Genomic DNA, 24,555 nt, shown 5'->3' on the forward strand with positions numbered 1-24,555 from the left:
ATTCATATTTAAAATTATACCGTGTATACTACATATTACATATGAACTTAGTTCATTGCATGATAAGATCTTAAATAAACGATATCGTTTATTTTGTGAATATCTTCAGATATAAATATTCTGCAAATATGATCGATACGTTATTCATGAGGAAATATTAAATGAAAAAAAGACAACTCAATTTTTGCCGCTGCCGAAAAATAACTAACGTTCAACTAGTAATTATCTTTGTAATTTATTTATTGATAAGTAAAATTACATATATCCACAAACACAATACGTTCTTTTCACGGAGTGTATTAATGCGATAAAATTTGTGAGTGGCGAGGAGAAATCCTTGTGTGATGGAGAGAAAGAGGGAGACGGGGGAATTAGTTTAATCCTCCGGTTAGTAACTTTTCTACTCGTCGAAGAACGGTCACAGAAACGTTCTATAGCAAACGTGTAGTTTCCGATCCTACAATTAAAAGCAACTAAAAAATTATCCATCGTGTTTCCTCGATTTTTCTCTTTTTTCTTTTTTTATATTTTTTTTTTTTTTGCTTCGGTTCGACCAAGTGGGCGTTCATATGAAATATCAGATTTTTTTTTATCGAACCACGACGCTGATTAAGTCCATGCAACGTCGATCAATCGGTTCGCACAAAGCCAACATCTTAGTCGAGATATTCAGCTGCCGATAAACGATACATTACTGAACAACGTATAATAACATATAAAAATGCGATACCGAAGTGAACTTTGATTTAAACTTTGAAATCGCTTTGTTGTCAAATGGCAACGAATGCAGGAAGTAAGATCGAAAACTAATACAGCGCTGTGTGTAGGCGTGTACACGAGTATATATTGCACGTACAATCTTGCTCTCGCATCTCATCATTGTTACGATATTAAAGTTCATCGAAGACGCGATTGAATCGATAGAATCGTAAGAATCGATAGAATCGTAAGAATCGATCTATACCGAAAGAACTGCAAAAATAAAGTTTAGTTCCGTTATTATTCCCATTTTCGCCGACTTCTAAGTCCGAACCGCTACGCAAAGGACGTATTTATTTTTCTCATTTTGTTCCTTCATTCTTAAATTTGTTTCCTTTTCTTCTTCTCCTTCCTCTTCTTCTTCTACTTCTTCTTCTTCTTCTTCTTCCTATTCCTCATTTCTCACGTATCTTTTTTCCACATTTTTTTTTTCTTTTCTTTAAGCTAAAGTTTAATTACCTCGGTAAATATTTATTACCTCTTTACAAAAATCAATTCTTAAACTTATACAGAGTGGCTCGATGCAAATTCACAATATCTTGAAGTGAGAGACTGACGGATGCTGCCGTCAAACCAACAGACTAAAACTGATATGCTTCGAAGGGGCTTTTCAAGCTTTTCTTGTTCTTAATACTGATGACAGATTTATCTTCGCGTTTCCCTGATCAATTGTCATTGAAGAAGCATTTTTCTTTTTTTTTTTTTTTTTTTTGTTTCCACTTCGACATTTGATCGAAGGGATGTTTCTTCTTCTTTTCCTTTTGTCTTTCTTCTTAGCGTGTATAAAGCTCTGCCAATATCTATGGCGAAAGTGCGTTACCCTATTCAGAAGATGGTACGCAAGATAAATTTGGCAAGCACTACAGGTGCTGTTCGCATCATATTTTTCGACAAATATAACGTATGATGAACAACAGCACATCCGCCAACGTAGGCCAATCGACATATGGTCGCGTACCATCTCTGTTCTCTTTTTGTTCTTTCATCGTATAATGGATAAAAATCACTTAATAATTGGAATGATATCGCGATTAAAAGAAAGAGTAGCATTTTACGTGTTTTTTTTTCCTTCTTCATCAAAAACATGTTTCTTCCTCAACATCTGTGAATCCGTATCAAGTCAGTTTTTTTTTTATACGCGACGTGTCAATGTTTTTTTTTTCTGTTCATTATAACGACTATATGCTATAGGTACATAATGTATAGTTAATTTGATAGGTGTACATGTATATGCATATGTATATATATATATATATATCTATGTATATATACTGTTCATATATTACACACACACACACACACATACACACATGAACATATATATTTATATATAGATATTTATATTATTATTAACGCATTGATGCTATGCTTTTGTTGTATTTCCATAGACATATGGATAATTGCTATCATTTTAATATATCTAAAATAATATTTTTAACACTCAGCGATGCGCGAATGTGTGTGCCTGTGTATATACTTTTTTTTTTTTCATTGGCTCATTCTTTCACCGGAGTTGCGTGAGAGAAACAGTATGTTTAACTATGTCCGCTAAATAGGAAGGCAGCTGCTTCACGTGCGCTTAGGAATCCAAGGATTATTGTTCATTGTCCTCGGTTTGCGCATTCGCTTAATTTAATTTAGCAAAAAATTAACAAGAAAGAGAGAAATCTTATCGATAGAAAGAGAGACAGAGAGACAGAGAGAAATCAAGTACAACTCTTTAATGTAGATAGTACTTAAAGTAGAAGCATCTTGAAAGATCATCGTTAACATAATACTTGCGCGACTAAAATTATTGATATTTTTTGTTGTTCGTAATTATACATAATGGTTATCGAATTGATATATGCATATATTAAAATATGGTTAATTTAATTAATACAAAGAAATATAATCTAAATAAAAATGAAACGTGCAATATTCGTTGAAATTAAACGAAAGCTATGCTTTCCCACGCGACCCTGGCTAAAGCGCAGCCTACTACCTTTTGACCATATACAAATATATAAGCATTAAACGTGTAATATATTATCGTCATCATATATAATTAATATCCTAAGATAGTTATTGTATGAACCATCTTTCGAGAGAGAAAAAAAAACGATGAAATAAAAAAAGGACAGAAATACGCTTGCCTTTAACAGTCGCCACTTATTCGACCTAAATCGGAGGTACTAATGCCACTCAAAAAAACTCCTGTGTTAAACTGTTCCTCTTATTCGGCAACCTCGACGTGATTCTTTCGATTCGTCCGTTTCCACCAAGGAAACACGACGATAACTCGGCCGAATCGAACAAAGCTGACGAATATTTTCCGTGCATACGTTCGGACAGCACCTCGATAAGATAGTGGACTTTTGTTATGGAATGATAAAATATCTTCTCGTTAGAACTTTAGATACGTTCATGATTCAATTTCTTATAAGTATAAAGTTGTATAATCTAAGTAGACGTTAAGTACTGAAAAGGTCGCTGAAAAAATCAGGCAGTGGGAATCGAACGGAGATGAAAAAACAGCTGCAATCACGAAGGTGAACGTGCATTTGATCGCCGTTCTGATATTTTAAGAGTGTCGTATAGAGCATACACGTATTTTTTATCGTATAGTGCTATTTATTTAATATGCTTATCATTTCTTGTTCTTTTAAGTCGGATTATACTTTTATATTGCCACTGTGTAAGCTGCTACCGCTGCTACCATTTTTTTTTTTTTTTGCTTATTGTTAGTTTCACGTATTATTTAAGCTGCGTTTTACTTTTATTGCCATTTACTATCTCGAAAAATATCAGAACTCAGAAATATACAGCAAAGAGCGCAACAGCACGCATACTGTGAATGCGTCATCGACGAGATACGTTTCTTCCATCCCATACGCATTTCCTATTGCTGAAAAAAACAATGAGTTCGTAACTGATCATAGTCCACAGCCTTCTAATCGAAGGGTATCGCGTATAACATTTAATATGAGTAATGGATTCTCTTTTCATTCCTTTTCTTTTTTTTTTTTCCTTCATCGTGAGCGCTCCTTCCTGTGTTTAGTTTGTTAATAACATATATGACAACGAAACGAAAACAACGTGTATGAGATACTTCCGAAGACAACTTTACGCGCTTCCCATATGGCACATTGGCATGTTGTTTCCCTTTCGAATTGTCTCGTAGATAATCCTGGCAGTACGAGCGTGTGTTCTAGCTCGTAACAATTCTATCTACTACGGTGTTTTGTGATATTGCTTTATACGTATCATAGATCGTTAAATGTGATCGTATAACGTCGCAAGTTATCATAAAGAGACGTTCACATAATGATACTGTATCGCAATATCTATATGGACAGATTGTATTCCATATATCACTAAGATGTAGATTTGTATACTTTCGGAATCTTCGGAAGAACCTCGAACCTGAAAGTTACCTTACACTAACAAAATACTATGACATTCTTGAAGAACATACGCGAGAACGGACAATTAAAGACCAGTTTCAAATAAAATCTCTTGTAGACCGAGGTGATTAAATTATTCTTTGATCTCAAAGTATTTATATGTAGGATTTTCATATCCATTGATCTGCATGTTTGCAACATGCCGCTCCTCTGGCGTAGCTGCTTGGTCAACTTCGATGAATCCCTGTTTAAAATCAGAAATATATGATTATACTGTAAAATTTGGCTAAAAACTGATCTTCTTTATGTACCTGACTGTGGGGGCTTCTTGCACTGCGTCTTTTGAATACTGCTATGCCTACCACTCCTGCAGCCATAAGTGCGATTCCAGCAAACGCAAGTGTGAAGTAGACAGATCGACTTTCCCTGTGATACATCTCCCTTCTCACAGAGTAACCCTATATAACAAAAGGGATAGAAATATGTTCGTATTATGATATTTCTTGGATATTATTATTCGGGCAATTTAATGACTATATTTACCGGTTCAGAGTGGGAAATATCATGTGTCATGCTGTGAGCTGCCCTTACAAGTCCTTCGCTGTGCATAGCTGCCACTGCGGACGGTTGCTCTGGTGGTTGTTGAATATCCTTGTTGTCATTTATCGAGTCATTTTCTTCCTGTTGCGCCTGTTCCGTACGTAACTCGCCACGTTCAGCTTTGCGTTGCTCCTTGCGTACTCGTTCCAGTAGTTTTTGATGTTCTTTTTCTATAAATCGATGAAGTATATTTAAATATAGTTCTTGTAGAATTTTGTCGTATTCGTTGAACGTTATCAATGAGAACTGAGGGAGCAGAATACAATAAATCACATTTTTTTATAGGAGAGAGAGAAATTCGGTCACCAAAGTTGTCCTTTTCCTTGTTTCTGGGATAAACACGTATTTTTTCGCTGTCCCCATAATTTAAAGGACATTACTTATAATATTAAAAGATTGTTTATCTTGGCAGTTATATGTCTTTACTTTTTTCAAAGCTTCATCGACTATCTCTTTAGATCGAACAGGTTCTTTCCATTTTTAGCCAAATTTATATTACAATATTTCTTCTTATCACAAAATCAAGTCAAGTCTTATCATGTTCTTTCCCTACGTTCTTCGTTCGTTAAATTTCGAAGTTACCTTGCTGCTTACTGGTAACGTCAGCCTGATATTTATCTAAGATGGCTGCTTCCGCTTCTCGTGTCATCGCTAGCAGCAGTCCAGGAGTCTCATCTTTGCTCCTGAGGGCCAAAACGTAATCATCCATAAGGCGGCCAATTTTTGCGCTTAAATCAGGATACCTAAATATAACGAACGAAATACATATAGTGTTCTATTAAGTTAAAATATATGTATTTTTTCTGCACTGTCAAAATCTGGAATCTGATATTCTAAGACGTTGACTGTTACGTTATATCGACCGACACGTTACCGTTCTAGCATCAACAGACTCTGATTGGTAATTCTATCGATCTCTGCCAAGTGTTCCAATGTTGCTGGCTTCTCGCGTTGAGCTTGTTCCAAGCTGCTATCCAGCAGATGTTTGTAATGAGCAATAGTATGGTGCCTGTCTTTGTGAAGAGCCCGAAGCAATTTCTGAAGACATTTCTGAATACGATGCATCTGAACAAGAAATAAGAGGGTGATATATTATTCGCGCATTTGCGAGTGGAATACTTAAATACAGAATATTTCTATATGGAATTCTATGGAATGTAAAAATATGGAATATTGTTTTTTCGTCCAGTCGCGCGGAGACGCGATCGCTTTGAGGCGCGTCAACGGGAGTCGTAAATTCCCGTTACGATTATACGAATCGACACCGCGAGCAGGGCGATCCCCTTATTTCTATTAGGATAATAGGGGTGGTTGTGGTTGAATACTGTAGTCTACAGTTATTTCATATAAGTATATTTACACCAGTTAACAACACATAGACCGTATACAGAAAATCTTGGAGGTCGTCGGACAGTACAATGTTTAACCCGAGGGTTGATAGCGTTAGCGCGTTGAATGCCGATCCCGTGTTAGATTAGTAACCGTGACTGCCCGATGAGCGAAAGAACCATCCGAGGTATGTAAGAGCAGTGACTTGCTTCTCCGAGTTGTAGAGGAGAAGTGACTGACCCATCTCGTACTATTTAGGAGGAAAGCTCGGTGTGGGTGTACCCTTTCTGAACTAAGGACGCGGATTCGTTGTTCACACTTTTCGGTAGAACAGTGAGGGTAAAGATCCGCGATGCCCATTGGTTATAGCCAATGTTAATAAACAAAATATGAGGAGAAAGGCTCCTGCAGATATGGCTCATGGGTGTTCTTGTTCTTGAGAAAAACTAGATGTTTCTCAGGGCACATCTGCTTTCTCCGTAATTAGCAAGAGTGTGCAATTAACCCAAGGACTGTTCAAAGGACCATCCATAAACCGAAAATACTTGCGTGAATAGAAGTTAAGCTGAAAAGATTCGGTTTATGGTGGTTCCTTGGGTTTCTTGCGGGTCAGTGTAACGAGGGGTAGGCCTTGGCGGCCAGACCGAAAGGAATGTCGCGCGACGTAACAAATATCTTTTGAGAAGCTTACATTTGGTGGAGTTTCGTTCAGAGCAGCTGTGTAGCACGACATTGCTTCCTCGTTTCTTTGTTTAACAGCTTCCTGTAAATTAATACCATACATAATAAATATTATACGTGCCTCTATCTTTTTCTCTTCGTATACACGATGTATATAATTAAGCAATGAACGGCGCTCATTTTAGGAAGAAATGAGATCCATATATTATGATATATTTTGTAATCTAAGTGGAGATAATTTACTAGTACGAAAGAAATTCGTATATATATATAATTCTACTATGTACCAATTAAGATAATGTTACAATTATGCGTTTCTCTTTGTATTAAGATCAAATTAAACTCTTAATTCCAACATTTTAGAAAAGGAGAGAATATCATTAGTTAGAAAGTGCATAGTTTGCAAAGTTTGAAACGATATTCGTAATATAAATTAGACATGTAAGTATGTGTACATGCAAATTTAGAAGATCATCTATTTTAAATACATCATGATGGGTCTGCGTGAACTAATTTCGAGAATAAAGCAAAAGAATAAACCAAAGCAAATAAAACAATAAATATATTACATCAACTAAATCTTTAAAAACCCAATATATTACCCTGTTCGGTAAGGAATACGACGTTTAAAAAATACGAAGAAGAAGAATATAATTATTATTACGATTCGCATATAGGAGTGTCCTTCGGCTACTGAAATCTATCCACGACTGTCTCCTTTCTAAATGCTCGTCACCTGCATCGATTATTCTACTCAAATCACGTACTTGTACTCTTTGTTGATGCATAGCGCTCAACTGATGTTTCTCCGCGGCACCGCTCTCTTCCAGAGCAGCAACGGTTTCCTGGAATCGCGCGGTCATCCATCGTTTGAAAGCATCAGCTGCGACCGGGTCATGGGCACGAATGTCTTGATATTTCTCTTCGAGATCACTCCAGTCCTTCATCACCTGAAAACGTTGTAGCACAAAGATTTCGACACTAGTGTCCCGCGAGATAATAGCTATCTCTGGAAACTCGACCGCTTATTTTTCTCTGTCCTCCGTAATAGCTGTCTCTCGAAACTGCTTATTTCCTCATTCGATAAATTTACGTCATTCGTGATTCAACAAAAGCGAAGAAGCGAAAACAAGGAAAATTGAATGAAAGCAAAAGTGAATAACGGAGTGAACAAGAATAAAAAAAAGAAAAAGAAATAGAAGGAAAAGACAATAATATCGTTTGGTTTATTTAAGGAAAAATGAATGAATGAAAAGCGAAAGCTAGGTGGTAACAACACCTGCTTACTTTCGTTACTTTCTCCTTGTGCACCTCTTCCAGCCTCATTTGTGCTTGCTTGTAGCTCTGGTGCTCGGAACGAGGATCGAAATGAGTCAGATACGGATCCGGTGTGCTCTGCGATTGAGAGGACTGTTGTGTGCTGGTGCTAACTGGCAACGGCATCGCGGTCACGTCCTGTTTCGGTTTCTCCGTGGTTGAAACTGTCGTTGACAATCGACTGGACAGAACGTGTATACATCTCTCGTTAGTAAATGAACGTTATATTATTCACGATTATGCGATAATCACGTGGATTTATTGGTAAAATGTAATGGTATTAAGTAGATCGGTAATTAGTAATTTTTAATCGAAAGCGGGTAATTTCTAAATAATGTTCTTGAGGATTTTGTTCCACCTGCAACGAGCAGCGCGTTACTTGATCTCAGGTGAACACGGGATATAACTGGTCCTTATCAATTAAAATTATATTTAATACTTATGAGTTAAACTTGCAGGTTCGATGCAAATTTACCTCGTCGTGGTGTCGTAATTGTAATCGTCGAGATATTCTTCGTCGCTCTCGTCATCGTCGGGTTGATCGCTAAGCACGTCCTCGGGATCAGCTTCAGAGTCATCTTCGTCATCCGCGTCGGTGTCCAGGCCGTCGTCATCTTCGAGATCATCCTCGTCATCGTCCAAATCTTCGTCCACACCCTTGGGAATCGGCAGGTCGATCGGTTTCTTGGCTTTCATATTTTCTGCAAATTACACATAAATGTAAATAATATTTTACCGAGATCGTCGGACTTGTTAAAATTCGTTACATTCCGCCCAAGTTCTGTCCGCTGTTTTAAGAAAACTCTTCTGATATTCCAAATTATCCATCCTTCTATCTGAAGTGATTAACCAGTTAGCTGTCTCCGACGAGTATACTCGTCGCGAAGAAGCGGCAACGTTTTGCGTTACGACGAGCCCTGTCGATAATAAAATTCAAAAATAAAACGGTTTATTCTTTTTCTAACTCTATTTTCAGTAATTCTATTGCAACAGCTACGCATTCTCTGTGTTCGACGAGTATACTCGTCATCGCTCATTTCTTACCACGCATTTCAGGTACGCGCTTTTCGAAATTTTCAAAGAGATCGTAACAGCTAACTGGTTGACTAAGATCGAGAGATATATGAAAATTCTTTATTCGACGTCGAAACAGAGTGAAATTACCGTTTTCAGTAAATTCTTTCCGAAAGAGAAATAGCAAATCGATGGAAACAACTTATTTCCCGACGCCGTCATTTGACTTCGTTTCAAGTCAAATCTTTGCACATCCACCTGACACAGGCTGACGCGTATGCAGTGCGACGAAAATCCTTTCTATTCACCGACATCCTTTCAACGAGGATTTAAATTCGTATTACGCGACGCATAAAGAAAAATTTGAATCTCGCTCGGCAAAACGGCAGAGACAGAAACAGAAAGAGAGAGAGAAAGAGAGTCACGGAATTAATTTGCATAGCTAACATAAAAGCTGCCGATAGTACTACACGGAGAACGAATGCAAATTGCAGGGGAGGTACAGGCCGCGGGGATCGCGCATTTCGAAATCCGCCTGTCCGTTGCATCTCCGGCGAGGCGATGTTTTCCCGCGACTCGCGTCCCTTTTCCACCGTGAAAAACTCTAATTTGTCTCTGTTATGTTGAAGAGGACAGCCGTCTTGACTAACTAGGTTCTCGAGATGTCCCATTCTCCGAGAATAGACACGCTGATGAGCTGACTTCTCGAGTTCTGCAAAGGCAGACAAAAGCTTCGCCCGTCGTATCCTCGCCGCTATCCTTTTATCTGGGTCACGTGGCGGTTGTGTTGGCACTTTTTCCATCGAGAATATCGTCCGGCTATTGCACGAACGTATCGACGTATCGTCGTTGATCGAACCCGCCCTCGGAGGGGACGTTCATTCGCAAGTTTCCAACGACGAAGGAAGGAAATATCAAGATTTGACCGACGATATACCGAAAAGAAATAGAGGGACCGACGATCAACCCCTCCGGCCGACCGATACCGAGGGCTTTCCACGTATTTTCACGGACACAGAGGGAAAGAACGCTTTGCCAGTTCGTCCGTGAAAATTACCGCCGTTGAAAACCGTGCACAGCTGGACGCTCGGCTCTCTTAAAAATAGCGGCATAAACAAAATGTGCAAACAAGTAACTCGTCACCGCTACCTGTCGTCCCCTACCAGTCTTTTCCGAGTAGAAGAATTTGACGATAGGAAAGTTGGACGTGTCGCCGAACTGGCCGTATAATTTCAGATAAGGTAATTTTAAAAGAAGATACATAAACGAGAAACGTGAGGATGTTGAAATTTGCTGGCATTGTTTGCCGCTTCGAACACCGATTCTTATATTAAAGGAATACTCTCCAGGTCTCTGGAAAAGTATACCTTCTTTACAATATCTTATAATATTCTTTATTAAGAAGAATATATAATTTAGAAGATTGAAGAATATAATCTACGAAATCGCTAACCGTCTTTTACTTATTGTATCAGATTTAATCATCACCCTTTTTTTTTTTAATTCAACTTTTCATCTTTCTGACGGTTACAACCCTCTGAGAAATGATAAGCTCTGAAACCCCTAAACTTCTTTCCACCGGCCAATGTAGAAAATAAATGATTATTCTCCATTCTCCAACTGATTCTTTCTCTTGTTATACGACAGAATCACCTCTCTCTCTCCCCTCCTCCTCCTCTTTGTGATTGAGACTTCGTCAGAAGCTTGTCAACACGGCGTACATAATAAACCCGGCGAAAGCACCACCCTACGAGCGGTGGTTGGTCGACGATGGTTGCGGTGGCGGAGGTTGGAATTTCGTCGGTGATTCATCGGTCATTCCTATTGATCAGTAAGCTCGAGGGTGGAAAGCCAAGGGGACGTGTCGCGAATCAAGCCAACAGACAGTGCGGCTACGATGGATAAGCGTATTGGCTGCAGTTTATTAGCTACACACGTACAGCAGGCATATCGGCATCGTGTATTGAAAAGAAAAGATGCGCAGGAACGAGCAAAACCATAGTATTACGTTGCGCAGTCGTCGGGAACGTCGACGGCCGTTATTGATTGCACGAGCGAGTAAGATAGAAGCGGCAAGGGTAAACTACCCCGTGGAGAAACGAAGAGGGTGAATCGAAGTGTACCCACTTTCTTAATGCACTCTCTTTCTCTCTCTCTCTCTCTCTCTCTCTCTCTCTCTCCATTACCTTCTTTCTCCGTTTCTTCCTTTCTCTCTCTCTCTCTGTCTCTCTCGTTTTCAAGCTGCCCGAACGACGCTCGATCGCAAATAGGGCACAAAGTAGCGATGCGATCAAGTTCAACGTGTACGTTACCGTTGATAAGTAAACTGCGAATGTTTATGTAAACTCGGATTTTCATGAACGTAATTGGAAATATGGAACTTACAGTCAATCGCGAAAGTCTATGTACATAGACATCCTTTAAGTACGAAACACTCGAGTAAAAAGGCTGGTTCTACGAATTTTCACATTGGCTGACGTACAGTGGCTCGCGAAAGTATTTGAACTTGGAAATTAATGTACGGCAGGAACGGTGGTCTTCAGCGTGCGATTCAGCGGCGAAGATACAGCATAGTTAAATATTTCGGCCCGTTGGTACAGCGTATAATTGGCCGTTCGAATCTAATTTTCCGACGTACTTGAGCTCATGGCTTGCACGAAGCTCGCTATCAAACGGCTGTTCGCGATCAATATCGAGCGAGAAACGAACAGACGCGGGTTTTAATTATTAAATTAATTTGCGTTATTAGAACGTTTAATTCTTATTAAATCGTCCTTCTTTTTCTCGTCGTTCATTCGCTTCTTGGGTACGTCGTACTTTTTAAACGGTTCGCACGTCATAGGCACGTTTTCCAAACGTTATGTCTCCTTTGTCACTTCGTTAAAAGCTACAGACATCGATGATTAACGGAACAACGAGGAGAACCGTTGAAACGATTCAATGGTACTACGAGATTCGATGAATTCCAGAATGGTATTGCTCGACGTGCGAAAAAGGGCCCGATTTAAAGCGAGAATGGAACGCGAGGGAACGACAAAGAACGCGTTTTTCGCAGATAACGACGATAGTATTTACTCAAATAGATGAATCGGGCTACGTAATATTTTCCATCGTTTTGCGCGCAGATCGGATTACAATAACACGTTTTCCTTTTCAGCGATCAAACGTCGGGCCGCGAGTTCGACTCCTACGTTGTTCGAAACACGCGAGTCGTGAGAATGAATCAATAATTACATACACGCAGACACAAAATAAGACCAACATGTTTTACCGAGTTTACATGGTAAGCAGAATCGATCGTTATTCGAATAAATTTTTGTTTGGATAATTATTCGAACAGACGAGCTATTCGATGTCTTTATTCGCGAATACCTGGTTTTTCCTCATTTACGATCGAAGCTTGCTATAAGTATCGGTATCGGTGAGGACGAATTATTTAACTTCGACTCTGCTTCACTTTATATTCATAGCTACGTTTTCCAATAATAATCATGCAACGAGCTACTGTGAGTTGCAACGACAACAGCAGAGCGTGCAAAATACAAAGTATCTACTATTACCGCCTATATACATCTGAAACATGTTGCAATGCACGGATCGAGTTCTAGATTTCACGATACAACTTACGGTTGAAACCGTAAGACGAATTTCAATAGGAAGATGACGGCTAGGAAAACGTACGAAATAGGCTTTTGTTCATTGTCTGGCTTTTTACGTGTTAATCGATAAATTCGCTGGATTTCGAAAAATATCCCTCACATTAGGATAATCTTTTTCTTCTGGCATCGAACAGCGGGATTTTTGAACAAGACATAGTCGAAAATGAGAACGATCTACGAACGATCTAAAAGCAGTTAAATCGACGAATTGTCGAAACTTTGTACCAGTCGGAAATATAATTATCAGGACGAAGAGTAAGTTTCGAAGAGACTGGAAAACGAACGTTTCACTGCGAAATCAAATAAAAAGATAATTTCGTACGGTGGGATTACAGAAAGGAGCAACGTAGGATTAATTGGCAATGGGCTAGATTTTAACGAAAATTAGAAAAAAATAGAAAATGTAATTTAGTGTCAAAAATATCGCTTCATGAAATTCGTTTAATCTGCTGTACAAAATACGGCGATAAAGTTTCGAGCGCGATTCTCTTTCCGGTAAAATTGCAACAATGTGAATAATCACATTCATCCGCTGTATAATCAGATTACGTTTTTCATCGATATGCGCAAGGCAAACACTGTTAATTATTTTAGTTATTGCAAACATTGTTTTTGTTTTTTATAAAAACGTGTGTTGCAAGAAAAATGGAATATAAAATTTAACACAAATAGCTGTAGCAAAATTTTTGATAAAATATGGCCAATCGTCGAGAGTTTATGGAAAGGCGAACAGGATTTATGGAAATTCCATCACGTTGAAACCACGCGTTTTTCATTCGGTAAAAGAGTTTCGAGAGGGACGTAAATCTATCGAAAATATAAAGTGTTCAGGGCGATCTTCCATAAATCGACTAGATATTCTTACGAAAAAATTCGTGAATTTAAGATCGACCATAACGGTGAGCCAATCTTCTCCTCGTTTTTCCCTGATTTATTCGCTTATGATCGTTTTCTTTCCTCCTTTTCTTCTTTTTTTTTTTCTTTTTCAATTTTTCGTACAAAAGGAGCTACTCGTCATTCCTGAAATTCGAACTAATATCGTGGATATCGCGACTGATATGGCAGAAAATGTGTGTGCGTTAGCGGAAATGTAATAAATAATGGATTCGACGTTGTAACGTGCAATAAGGTACGAAAATAAAATTCCGACAATAGACTACAGCGAAACCCTATTCATTTGAATTCATCGGTGAACAAATAATTCACGTTAGCGTGGTTCATATTATAACAAGGTAGTTGAATTTTCTCCATCACCTATCGCTTTGCGTTTACGTAATAGGAGTTCATATTCGGACAAGCGAACTGAACCGGCAAAAGTTCGTTTAACTTGAAACTTCCAAACGTTCCGTATAACGCAAACAACGCGCTCGTAAAATACATCTAGGGGTATTCGAATGCTTTCAGGATCTTGTACACGATATATCAGGCGAAGTTGGCGGTTTCGAAGTTTAATATTCTCAATAAAATCTCTTAACGTCTTCTCCTCGGAACTTTGTACAAGTCGACTCGATCGACTTCAGGACACGCATCGAAGGATTTCAGAATGTATTTTCACATTCGACAGAATCAAATGTCGTAACTTAAAATCGGATACGTGCATTGCGTCTCATTTCAGTGCATATAGGCGGTGTAACCCATTCGCTGCTACTGCGATACGATTATTTTATCACTGGAATTGGGTTTCTCTCCACGCGTCACCTTTAGCTTTAAGTAATAATTAGCTTTAAGTTAATTAGTTTAGCTTTAAGTAATAATTAGTCTCCTATCGCGTCGTTCGTTGCATCGTTTAACTGTCAAAACAAAATGACTTTGTTAAAAACTTTGTTAAAATGGGAGAAAGATAAAACGCAACGGAATTGCAACTAAATAGCGCCAATCAGATCGTTGCGTTGGACGCAACGTGTGCGTCGGTAACAGCGAATGCGTTAAGGAGCTACACTGTTCAACACAGAGATGAGAAAAGTCGTCGATGAATGAACGTGAATGATATGATATGAGAGAATGTACGTACGTTACGTACCTTTGAGGTGTTTCGGGCAGCACACGAATTCGACGCCAGAGAACAGCGATATTCCACAGGGCAACAACATCGCGAAGCTCCTCAGGTTCATATTCCTCTCTCTGCAGGTGTCGGCTGCGGTCGCGTTCCACCTGAAACGGAAGATTCCCGGATTATGTTCCCAGTTTCTGTTCCTTTCAGCGAATTACGAGCTTGCGTTTCAGAGAATTGCGTTATATATTCTGGTTTGGCAGATTCTATTCGCTATCTCCAACGGGGCCCTTTCCATCGGACACGTTCTTCGGTCTAACGTTATGACAGTGGGTGTCGATGAGTTTTCAAGAATTCTAAGGCTGCAGAAATCTACAGAATGCACGTGCGCGAAAATGTATAAAATATCCAAAGTAAAGGCACCTATTGATAATATTCGGTAGACGAAACAAATTTTGTTCGCTCCTTGGATTCATAAAAATATAAAGCTGTACAAACATCTACGATTCAGCTATCGCGACGCACTTGGAGCATTGCCTTGAATCAGCAGCAACGTCGTCTTCCTCTGATGATCTTAATCAAGCGTCAAACAAATGTAAACGTTTGTCTGCTTATTATTAGACGGTGGATTTTTATTCGACTAAGGAACGTTTAATGGACTAAACCGAGCGTGTGAGCAAACACGAAGCCATCTGAAAATTCCGGTGGGATTAGCTGCGGTCACCTAACGAGGCAGCAGGTACCTTATTTCAAAGGCAACTTGAAATTATTATCGAACTGGGAACCCCGATGAAGCGTATGGTCGTAGAGGATAGGGTTACGCGGTGGCGGACACGTAAATCGATACGCGTTGGCTCGTCATCGACGAGACGCTCGCCCGTTGGCTAGCTTACCTGTGAGATTCCCAGCATTTCGTCTGATTGTGAAGGTGGTCGAACAGGCAACCTTCCGGCACGAGCAACGCGTCGCTTTGGAACGGTCCCTCTGAAAAGGAGAACGTGTCGATGTGAATAAAAGCGAAGGGAAAAGGTCGGGTACTGTGGCATGGACACGCCTATATTTATCGTTGAAAGAGACACGAGGCAGAGATCGCGTCACATGGTACACGTACAGGTCCATAGCTGTCTACTCAACCCCTTAACGAGAGCCACTCTAGCGCTACGACGCGGCACAACTCCACTCGACACGACTCGCAGGAATCGATACGGCAGAAACTGCAAATCAGAGTGACTCGCTTTGGGGGTGCAAACTTGTATACGGCATCCTAAGACCGCGGTCAGAATTCGCTTGGGATTACGTTCCGTACTCTGTACCAGCAGGTGTTTACGACGTGTACGAAGTCGTGGGAACAGCTTGATTATTAACAACTTGGTTGTTACAGGTTGCGTCGACTGAAAGTTATACAGTCGCTCGTGAAAGTTTACATAAATCAATCGAATTTCGCGAACGCGAACTGGCAACCAAATTAGAAACGCTTTTAGTCGCAACATTTATATTTACGTGTTCGATATTCGCGATACGATATTCCATTAATGGAAAAAATTGATCTTCGCATTTATGAAGAAATTCTGCCTCTCTGGGGATATCCCTTTAACGAACCGTACCAATTTTTGTACTTTTAACGCTTTCGCTTGTTAGATACTCGAAACGATGGAGATATTTCAGACGAAGAGAGTTTAATAAATTTACGTAGTTTGTGGAAGAACTCCGTCGAATTTATAAGTAGCTGGTATCTCGTACGCACGGCGAAATTAAACAATTTTTGCTGAAATTACTGTTCCTTATTAAAATCGAAGAAAAAGGAGTTAAATTTTCATTGGGAAAACTTGGGAAACGCTTATAGCAGCCAATTTATAACCCAAGCTGTTTCATCTATGAATAATTGCTGCGAGTTATTACATTTTTTATTTTTTTACACAAACAGAATGAAATGCAAAAGGAATAAATAAATGATTTTGAAACGTTTCGCAAAAATTGTACAACGAGATTTTAATACAATTTTAATACCGAAAACGCCAAACGTTTAAATTGCGTTTCATTCGTCGTTCGGAATTTATAAATGTGCCGGCATGAACGTAAATTTATAACAGCAACAGAATTTGTAAGCTCGAAAAATGCAGCGATACTTTTTTTACGCTTTTGTTAAAAATCCATCGTTGCGGAGATGTTGCGCGAAAAAGGAAAAAGTTGAAATTTAAACATTGAAAAGTTCACAATGGCCAGAAGGATACTTCACGGGGGCTGTTTGTAAATTTTATCTCTTTCTCGTAGTCGTTTTATCAGCTTCGAGTAGAGATTCTATAGGGGAACGTTGTGACGTGTAGTGCGATATTTTTTTATTACGGGCCTTCTATCGTTTTATTATACTCGTGTGCGAGCCCGTGATTCGACAAACGCCCCGTGAATCTTCAATTTTTATTCGCCTGGCCTACAGTCGTACGTTAAAGCTAAACGATTCATCGATCATCTAAAATTCAAATATCAAAAACATCTTGGACAACTTCAATCTCGTTGAATTCTATTTTAACGTGGAACCTGTTAAGCGGAATAAAATTTCCTATTTAATAAGGGAATAAAAATCCCTGCTCCCAATTACCAAGCTCGGTAGCATGACTGAAATATTTCTTGTTGCACGAATTAAACGATCCTCGAGGAAATCTGTTATTACGATGATACGGCAATGGAACGTCCGATTAGCATGGACGAAGTCGAGGAAAGTATATTAACGGTTATAAGCGTTTGTTAAGATCGCCAAGAAGATTTAAATTATCGAGAAACTGGGCGAGAGGAGGGGATTTGAATTTTAAAGCGAATATATTAGCCGGATCGCATCGATACAATGCCTGCGAGGCACTGGGAAAATGGAAAATGGAAAATAAACACGGATAAAGATCTTATCTTAACGGAATGATTATTACGAGCGTCAAGTCGGAAATATTTGTGCGTCGCAGCAATTTTCATATCGACCGAACCGGGTCTCTTTAAATTCGCAGAATTAATAAGCCGAGAGAGAAACTGAGAGATAACGATCTAAAGGAAATATCATATATTATACAGGATGTGCATAAATGTGGCAAACTTTATCGCTGTATCCTGTGCCATGTAATGCTTAATCTTAAAAGATATGGAACAAAGATATGAAATTTTGTTTACTTGTAGACTGTGGAAACTGTAACACAAAAATTATCATAAATGCTAGAGGTAAGAGCCGGTGGTAGATAGTCCTTTATTGTTTCGTACTTTTGTTATAACGTTTTTAATTAAGAATTTCTGCAACCATGTTTGTATAACAATTTATCTTTTGTTTTTATTCGCGGTATATGCTGACAGATATTTTACAGAGAAAATCCAGGACATCCTGTGTACGCGTGATCCTATTCAACGAACGCTTTATTTCATCCGGATCTATTTAACCTATTTCTTTTCACTTCCTTATGAATGCCACGTTGCAAAGCAAAGGCGATATACATATAGCCGGCTAATCGTATTTATTAACGAGAATACACGTTCAGTTGACGCGAGAATAGAGCAACAAACCATGTTTTCGTTATAACTAATAAACGTACGCAGGTAAACTTTAGTACAGATACTCTTCATACATATTTAAATTCGAATTCATAAATTTCACACGGAATGCAATAACTTTGGAAAAAAGAATAGAGGTGGAGAAAACAGGAGCTTTCTTTAAATTTGTTGGAGATATGCATAAAAGTAATATCAGCGGTGTTACAAAATGGTTATTGGGACATGCAAATGTTTTTCCTTGCACAATTTTTCTGTTGTAAAAAATAAACGAGTGTCAAGAGTAAAAAGTAATATACGTTGGCACACTAAATCGTATTTTGAACGTATCTTTGAATATATTTTTAGTCAGCAGCAGCAGGTGATTTTACATTTTCAACAGAGATCTTCTCACCGCGTTAGATTTCTTTCTACCATTTAAATATTCAGCTTTTTATCTACGCTTTTACCAAACGCAAATAGTAAAAGTACGCGTTTACTAATCGTCCGTGTACACTCTTCCCCATTGAAATTGGCAAGCTAACATACTAATTTCTCGCTTTCGCTTCAACGCGTTAACGACTGCTCTCCACAGATATTTACGCTAACGTGCAGAAATAGGAATTATGAACGCGACCTCCTTAATTGGTACCACTGAGTTACACGGTAGATGACTATTCAGCCTAGATCAGAGACGAGTTTCTTCAAATTTAGAATATTCAATTTCAATTTATATTCTGCGTCTTTGTCAATGCCACTGACAGCCTTCGTAACTTAGAATACACAGAATACACGGTAGAATCAGATAAATTAAAAATCGTGCTAATCGAAATTGTAATCTTTTATGCGGTTCATCGCAATCAGACTCTCTCGGAGGCAATGCTTCGAATAATAAAAAGGGAAAGAGAGAATCCTTTGTTCCATATTTTAGACTCAACGTTGCACCAGAAATCACTTCGCGTACATACATCTGCATATTCAAATTCCACCTTTACGTCAAAATTTCATTCTTTATTGACTTAGAAAGCCACGTCGACTCCATTAAAGCGAAACGAGCTGCTAAAGTTAAATGAAAACTGAAACACTGTCCATCCAGATCACTTATCAGAGAGCAATTCTGATGCTAATACGTACCGAGACATCTGTACGGCTTGACCCAACGTGACAATTTGCATTTAGTTCTCCCTGGCTTGCACCAGCCGTTAACCCTCACGTAATGAGACGATTCCACGATATTGGTGATGTCTCTCTTCGGATAAGCCTAGAAATACAAATACCGATTACACTATGTAACTTTCTATCCGAAATATTTCCATATTTCGTTAGCGCTACAACAATTGCATTCGTCATAGTTGCATCGATAAAACTCGAAAGCAATCTGAAAATGTATATGCAAGTTACAAGATATTTGCTGCGAACATATATTTGGAAAAATAAGCGAAGAATTAATATGTAGAGCGAATAGCCACGAGAGCCGTATAACAAACGTAAAAATAGTCCCATCGAACGAACGATTGATCGTTCAAGTACTCTTGTCGTATAATACTCTATGAAACATATACTTGCGCTAAATATTTTCCAGCTTCCATACATGCGTATATATATCTTTTTTACAAATTTATTTCAACTTCACCTATATGATCACAATGCCAATAAATTTTCAAAATGCTTCGTGCAACGCACATGATAATTCGCGGGAGACCCTTAAAAATATTCTAAAACTCTCGTAAGTCGTTATATCGTTGAGCAATTTTTACCCGATTATACCCACAGGATATACCAACAAAGTTTGGCTGTTAAACCTTGCAACTCTCTGTATATCATAAATTAATAAATATCAATAAATTACCGATAATCGGTGGCACGTAACATCCCTACAGCTTGACCCAGATAATCGTCGTTCACCTACGACCTAGTAGTATCCATTTAAGAATTCTTATTCCGAGCCCTGTTTTTTTTTATCATTTTTCAATTTTTCATTATAATTAGCGTAAGCGTATTTACTACCGCGTTTCGTTTCGATCGACGAAATTGTACGACACGCGAAATTATCGTACCTTTCACTCGATAACACGGGCATGCGTCGAGAGGACCAGAGAGAGGTGGTTGCCTCGCGAATATCGAAACTGCAGTGCGCTCGTTTCCGTAAATTAACAACCGGTACGCACACAACGAATAAATTCGCGCATCCCTTCGTAGATTGAAAGTGGATGATAGGATACAAATGTCCGAATCGTTTGAATAAACGAGTCCTACTGAATTTAGTTTAGCTGTTTGGAAATCAGGGGAAGTTCCTATCGCAATTTCAAATTATTTTTATGTAATTAACTCGGGGCGATATATTTTAAGTTTGTATTAGGTTGTGGCAAAAGTTTCTTTATAAGGAAATAATAGATGCACAATATTTTTTCTTTTACGTTATTTTATGCGCGACTATATCTATTTTGTTCTATTAAGATAAAGATCACAACAATACTGGGTCTCATGTTTGTGTAAAGACGCTTTTGGGACGAATGAATATTAATTTAAAGATTGGAAATTTTAATTACGCGAAATTTGTAATCTAAATTAAGCGAAGATCGTAAATTTCGTTCGATCATAGATTACATATTTTATATATATAAAATAGAAGATGTAGATAGTCACGAAATTTTATATAGACGATACAAAGTATTAAATATTCGGACAAAACTACGTAACTCGAGTATGGATTGTACGGAAGTATGTAGTTGGATTGCTCGCGAAAGTTTGAAAACATTCTCGCCGAATTATTTAAACAGCTTCGGACATTCGAAGAACGTGCTTGATATGCTTTAAACAATAATTCAAATTATGTAATTTCGAACTACTCGAGAAGCAAGGTTAACTTCTGACATATTGAACTATTCTACATATTAATTTTAGCAAACCCACAATCGAGTTCTATCTTCATGGCAAGGGGTCAAATTGATGACCTATTTACTCCAAAACTACGGAAACAATTCCCAGGCAAATTTGGCCGAGCACTCTGCCAATATACGGTATCGAACAAATTCAATATATGATCTTCCGTGATCTTCTAGGAGAATGATTACGTACGAAGTACAAAGTTCAAAATTTGACAAATAATTTATAATAGAACGAATGTTGTTCTTGTAATTTAATTATCTTCTACCTGTAGTATCAAGTAAATTTAATATATCATCTTCCTTAACCTTTCAGAAAAATGATTACGTAAGAAACAAAAAGTTCTTGAAATATTGACGAGTAATTTATAATAAAACGAGCGTTGTTCATCTAATTTAATTATCTTCTATCTACGGTATTAAGCAAATTTAATACACGATATTCCGTAATCTTATAGAAGAAAAATCATTACATATAAAGTAAAAAGTTGTTCAAATGTTTACGAATAATTTATAAGAAAATGAGCGTTGTTCTTCTAATTTAATTATCTTGCAGAAACTTCAAACATTTAGATCTCATCCAGGGTCCTAACGTTAGCTCTAGCTGCTCGATTCTACTGGAAAGGTTGAAAATCACGGGTATAAATCAAATCATTTATCACGCTGAATGTAAACGTCGGCAGAGACGAACAACGTTCCATGAACTTACCTTCTTGCAATATTCGAGGATCTCTAGCTTATCCGTCATGCAGCTCTTCTTGTCGGCGGATGAGACCCAACGTCCCTGTTCGCCCATGTGCTGCGCCAGGTACACCTCTCCAGCCTCGCATAACGTAGCAACCTGAATGCATAGCGTTCGCATAAACACTCGTCGTCGCGTTTTTCTACTCGCTTGAAAATTCTTTGACGCTATAACCGGCTACTTTCGGCCGTAAATTTCACTTTGGGATGGACAAGTCCCCTTATGAATTTGCAAAACGCGAAAAATCCTTACAGCGTTAAAGTTATTCCTCTGACCAGTGAGCTGTTTTCGACGAGTATACTGGCCATGAAGAAACGACAACATTTCGTGTTACGACGAGTATACTCGTCACGCGTAAAAGGCAGCTACAATTTCCTGTGTAAATCGCAATAATAAAATTTCTTAAAAGTCGTTTCTCTGTCTGACGAGTATACTTGTCATCGCTTACTTTTTGTTAAGAATTTTAGGTACGCGCTTTTCAAACAACTTCGCAACAGCTGACTGGTTAATTGCCTTACTTATCGTTATTTTCGGGTCAAGAAATAAAATACATCTCGTACTTCTATTCTCTTCTTTACCTCTTTAGGACCTTAGGACGATCTTAATTTGAAGGGAATGACGAGCGGCTGGAAAATCGAACATTTCGTCCGGCAGCGGACTGGATTTCGCGAGTTACGTAACGTTGAAGACTGGCGAAAATGGGATGAATGGAAGGGACGTGTATTGGAATGGAAGAGATTTCAGACATCTCGTGTGTGCGACGGTGGGCATTTCGTCGCGATGCAAAATCGCTGAGTGGCACGCGGCCTTGATGACATTCGTAAGGAAAAGGAAGCGTACATTTTCAAGTGGTACTCACTTGCGGCTCTGATCTTCCTCCAGCGGGTGCCAACTCGAGCCTCTCCGACACCGCCTGCAATGCAGAAAACATGGATAAATTCAGCTGGCGTAAAACTGTACGGTAGCCAAGAGTTTATAGCGACCTCGCGGACATTTTCACGTATTTCATTCATAAAACTTTTTCTATCGACCTCGGACAATTTCAGGATCGCGTTACACAAGTACAGTCAGACACAAGAGTTTACGTCTACATCGCTCGAGTGTAAGACGTTGTAACGTAACTTACCTGAATGAAGCTTATGGCTAACGACTAATTATTCGACGCGATAATAGACAACGATAAAATACTAATCTTTGAAAGTAACTGGCTTCAATTTGTAACTGTTTGGTCCTCGAATTAATAATACAATGTACGAAGGAAAGGTATAAGATGAAACAATCGGATCGATCTTTGGGAAATTTAGTTTCTGTGAAATGAATATCCGTTGCTTGTAAAAAAATATCTGTTGAAAAAGAAAAGCGAATAAGTGTGATAATAATCGTATTCTTTATTTCTCACTCATAATAGATATTATTCTAAAATTATCGATGCCTGCGAGAACAAATATTTAAGTCTTCGAACTGCGCAGTTCTCGATAAAATATCGACGTTTAAACAACTCGGTTAATCTTTAAAGTTTGCTAAAGCTGTTGATATAGTCGCGAGTTTCATCCCCGCTTTAAATCTTTCCAATCTTGCAAAAGTGAGATTTTATTAAAAGAAAAAAGAAATCAGCCAACTTTCCTCTTCGTAGCATTAAAATTTATCGATCCGATTTATACGGCGCAAATGTTATTTTCCTTAATGAGAAGTAAAATTTGCACGATGCGAGAAACGATTAATTACCTCGATCATCGGAAACCAAATATTTCCTTGATCAAACTCATTAATACGGATTGCATCTTAGTAATATCATCCCCGCGTAATTCGCAGAACACTTTTCGAACATTCTCCTAAAAACATTTCCCGTAAAAACCTCTTAGGAAATTGAACGAATTCTTACAACGAGTAATTTCAATTCAATCCCTTTAGTTCTTCGTTTAAGCTTTATCACGCTGCCCTATTTTTTATCCATCGAAACGCAAGATCCTTAAATTTGTATCATCGACTACGAGTATCTTGAAACATAGAGAAAGCAATTTGTTTCTAGGTGATTTCTCAAACAGAGGATAAACGGCTTGTCGATCCAAGATTAGTTGCAATTTTCAAGATTCATTCTCACGATCCAAGATTAATCCCATAAAGTTAATTGGAAATAAAATAAATACGAATTAAAACAGGTTACAGACTCGAAGCTTTGCCAGCGATTTATTTTTCACCCTGCATTTATACTACTCGTTCGGATTTTCTCGAGTTCTAAATATATTCTTACCCAAAAATTCAAATATTTGCGTCAAGCAAATTTTACTTTCCACCTCCGGTAACGATCGACCACCATAGCGTGCAACGTAAATCGATACAAGTAAGCCGTCTATCCGTGCGCGGAATTCGATAAACCATCCAGAGTCCAATAACCAAGCAATCTCCTTAAAATACCCTCACCCCATCGACAAAGAACCACCCTTTCCAAGTACCAATCTTCGAGCAGTCGCTCGTCGAATCTCCTAAAAATACTCCTATACAGTGCAAACAATAAGCGTCTCCAACTCAGCGTGCAATCACGCCACTTCCGGCCTACCTAATCCCTAAACCGTTTAAACGGGCTCTCGAGCAATTCGTCCAACCTTTCGCCGATATAATGGGCGACCATCGTCGAAAGGCGGAACTTCGCCTCGACCCAAACAAGCGAACAACGAAGGGGAATTAGATCCCG

General features: G+C 38.5%; 1 protein-coding gene across 4 annotated transcripts in view; it reads right to left on the reverse strand.

Annotated features, from left to right (window-relative positions):
• Positions 1–222: 222 nt before the first annotated feature.
• LOC132909296 (amyloid-beta-like protein) overlaps positions 223–24,555 on the reverse strand; it is a 52,206-nt gene continuing 27,873 nt past the window's right edge. The window contains exons 3-16 of one of the 4 annotated variants that reach the window (XM_060964052.1): positions 22,723–22,776; positions 21,831–21,962; positions 19,371–19,497; positions 15,629–15,719; positions 14,766–14,896; positions 8,548–8,773; positions 8,043–8,253; positions 7,523–7,705; positions 6,766–6,837; positions 5,620–5,810; positions 5,328–5,488; positions 4,689–4,915; positions 4,457–4,603; positions 223–4,389 (exon numbers count right to left, since the gene is read on the reverse strand). In XM_060964052.1, coding sequence (XP_060820035.1) covers positions 4,279–4,389; positions 4,457–4,603; positions 4,689–4,915; positions 5,328–5,488; positions 5,620–5,810; positions 6,766–6,837; positions 7,523–7,705; positions 8,043–8,253; positions 8,548–8,773; positions 14,766–14,896; positions 15,629–15,719; positions 19,371–19,497; positions 21,831–21,962; positions 22,723–22,776 — 2,064 coding nt within the window. In that variant the 3' untranslated portion in view covers positions 223–4,278. The remainder of the gene's footprint in view (positions 4,390–4,456; positions 4,604–4,688; positions 4,916–5,327; positions 5,489–5,619; positions 5,811–6,765; positions 6,838–7,522; positions 7,706–8,042; positions 8,254–8,547; positions 8,774–14,765; positions 14,897–15,628; positions 15,720–19,370; positions 19,498–21,830; positions 21,963–22,722; positions 22,777–24,555) is intronic. The other 3 variants (XM_060964054.1, XM_060964053.1, XM_060964055.1) reach the window with 3 other exon arrangements.

Source organism: Bombus pascuorum, chromosome 7, assembly GCF_905332965.1.
Source record: "Bombus pascuorum chromosome 7, iyBomPasc1.1, whole genome shotgun sequence".
NCBI lineage: Eukaryota > Metazoa > Arthropoda > Insecta > Hymenoptera > Apidae > Bombus > Bombus pascuorum.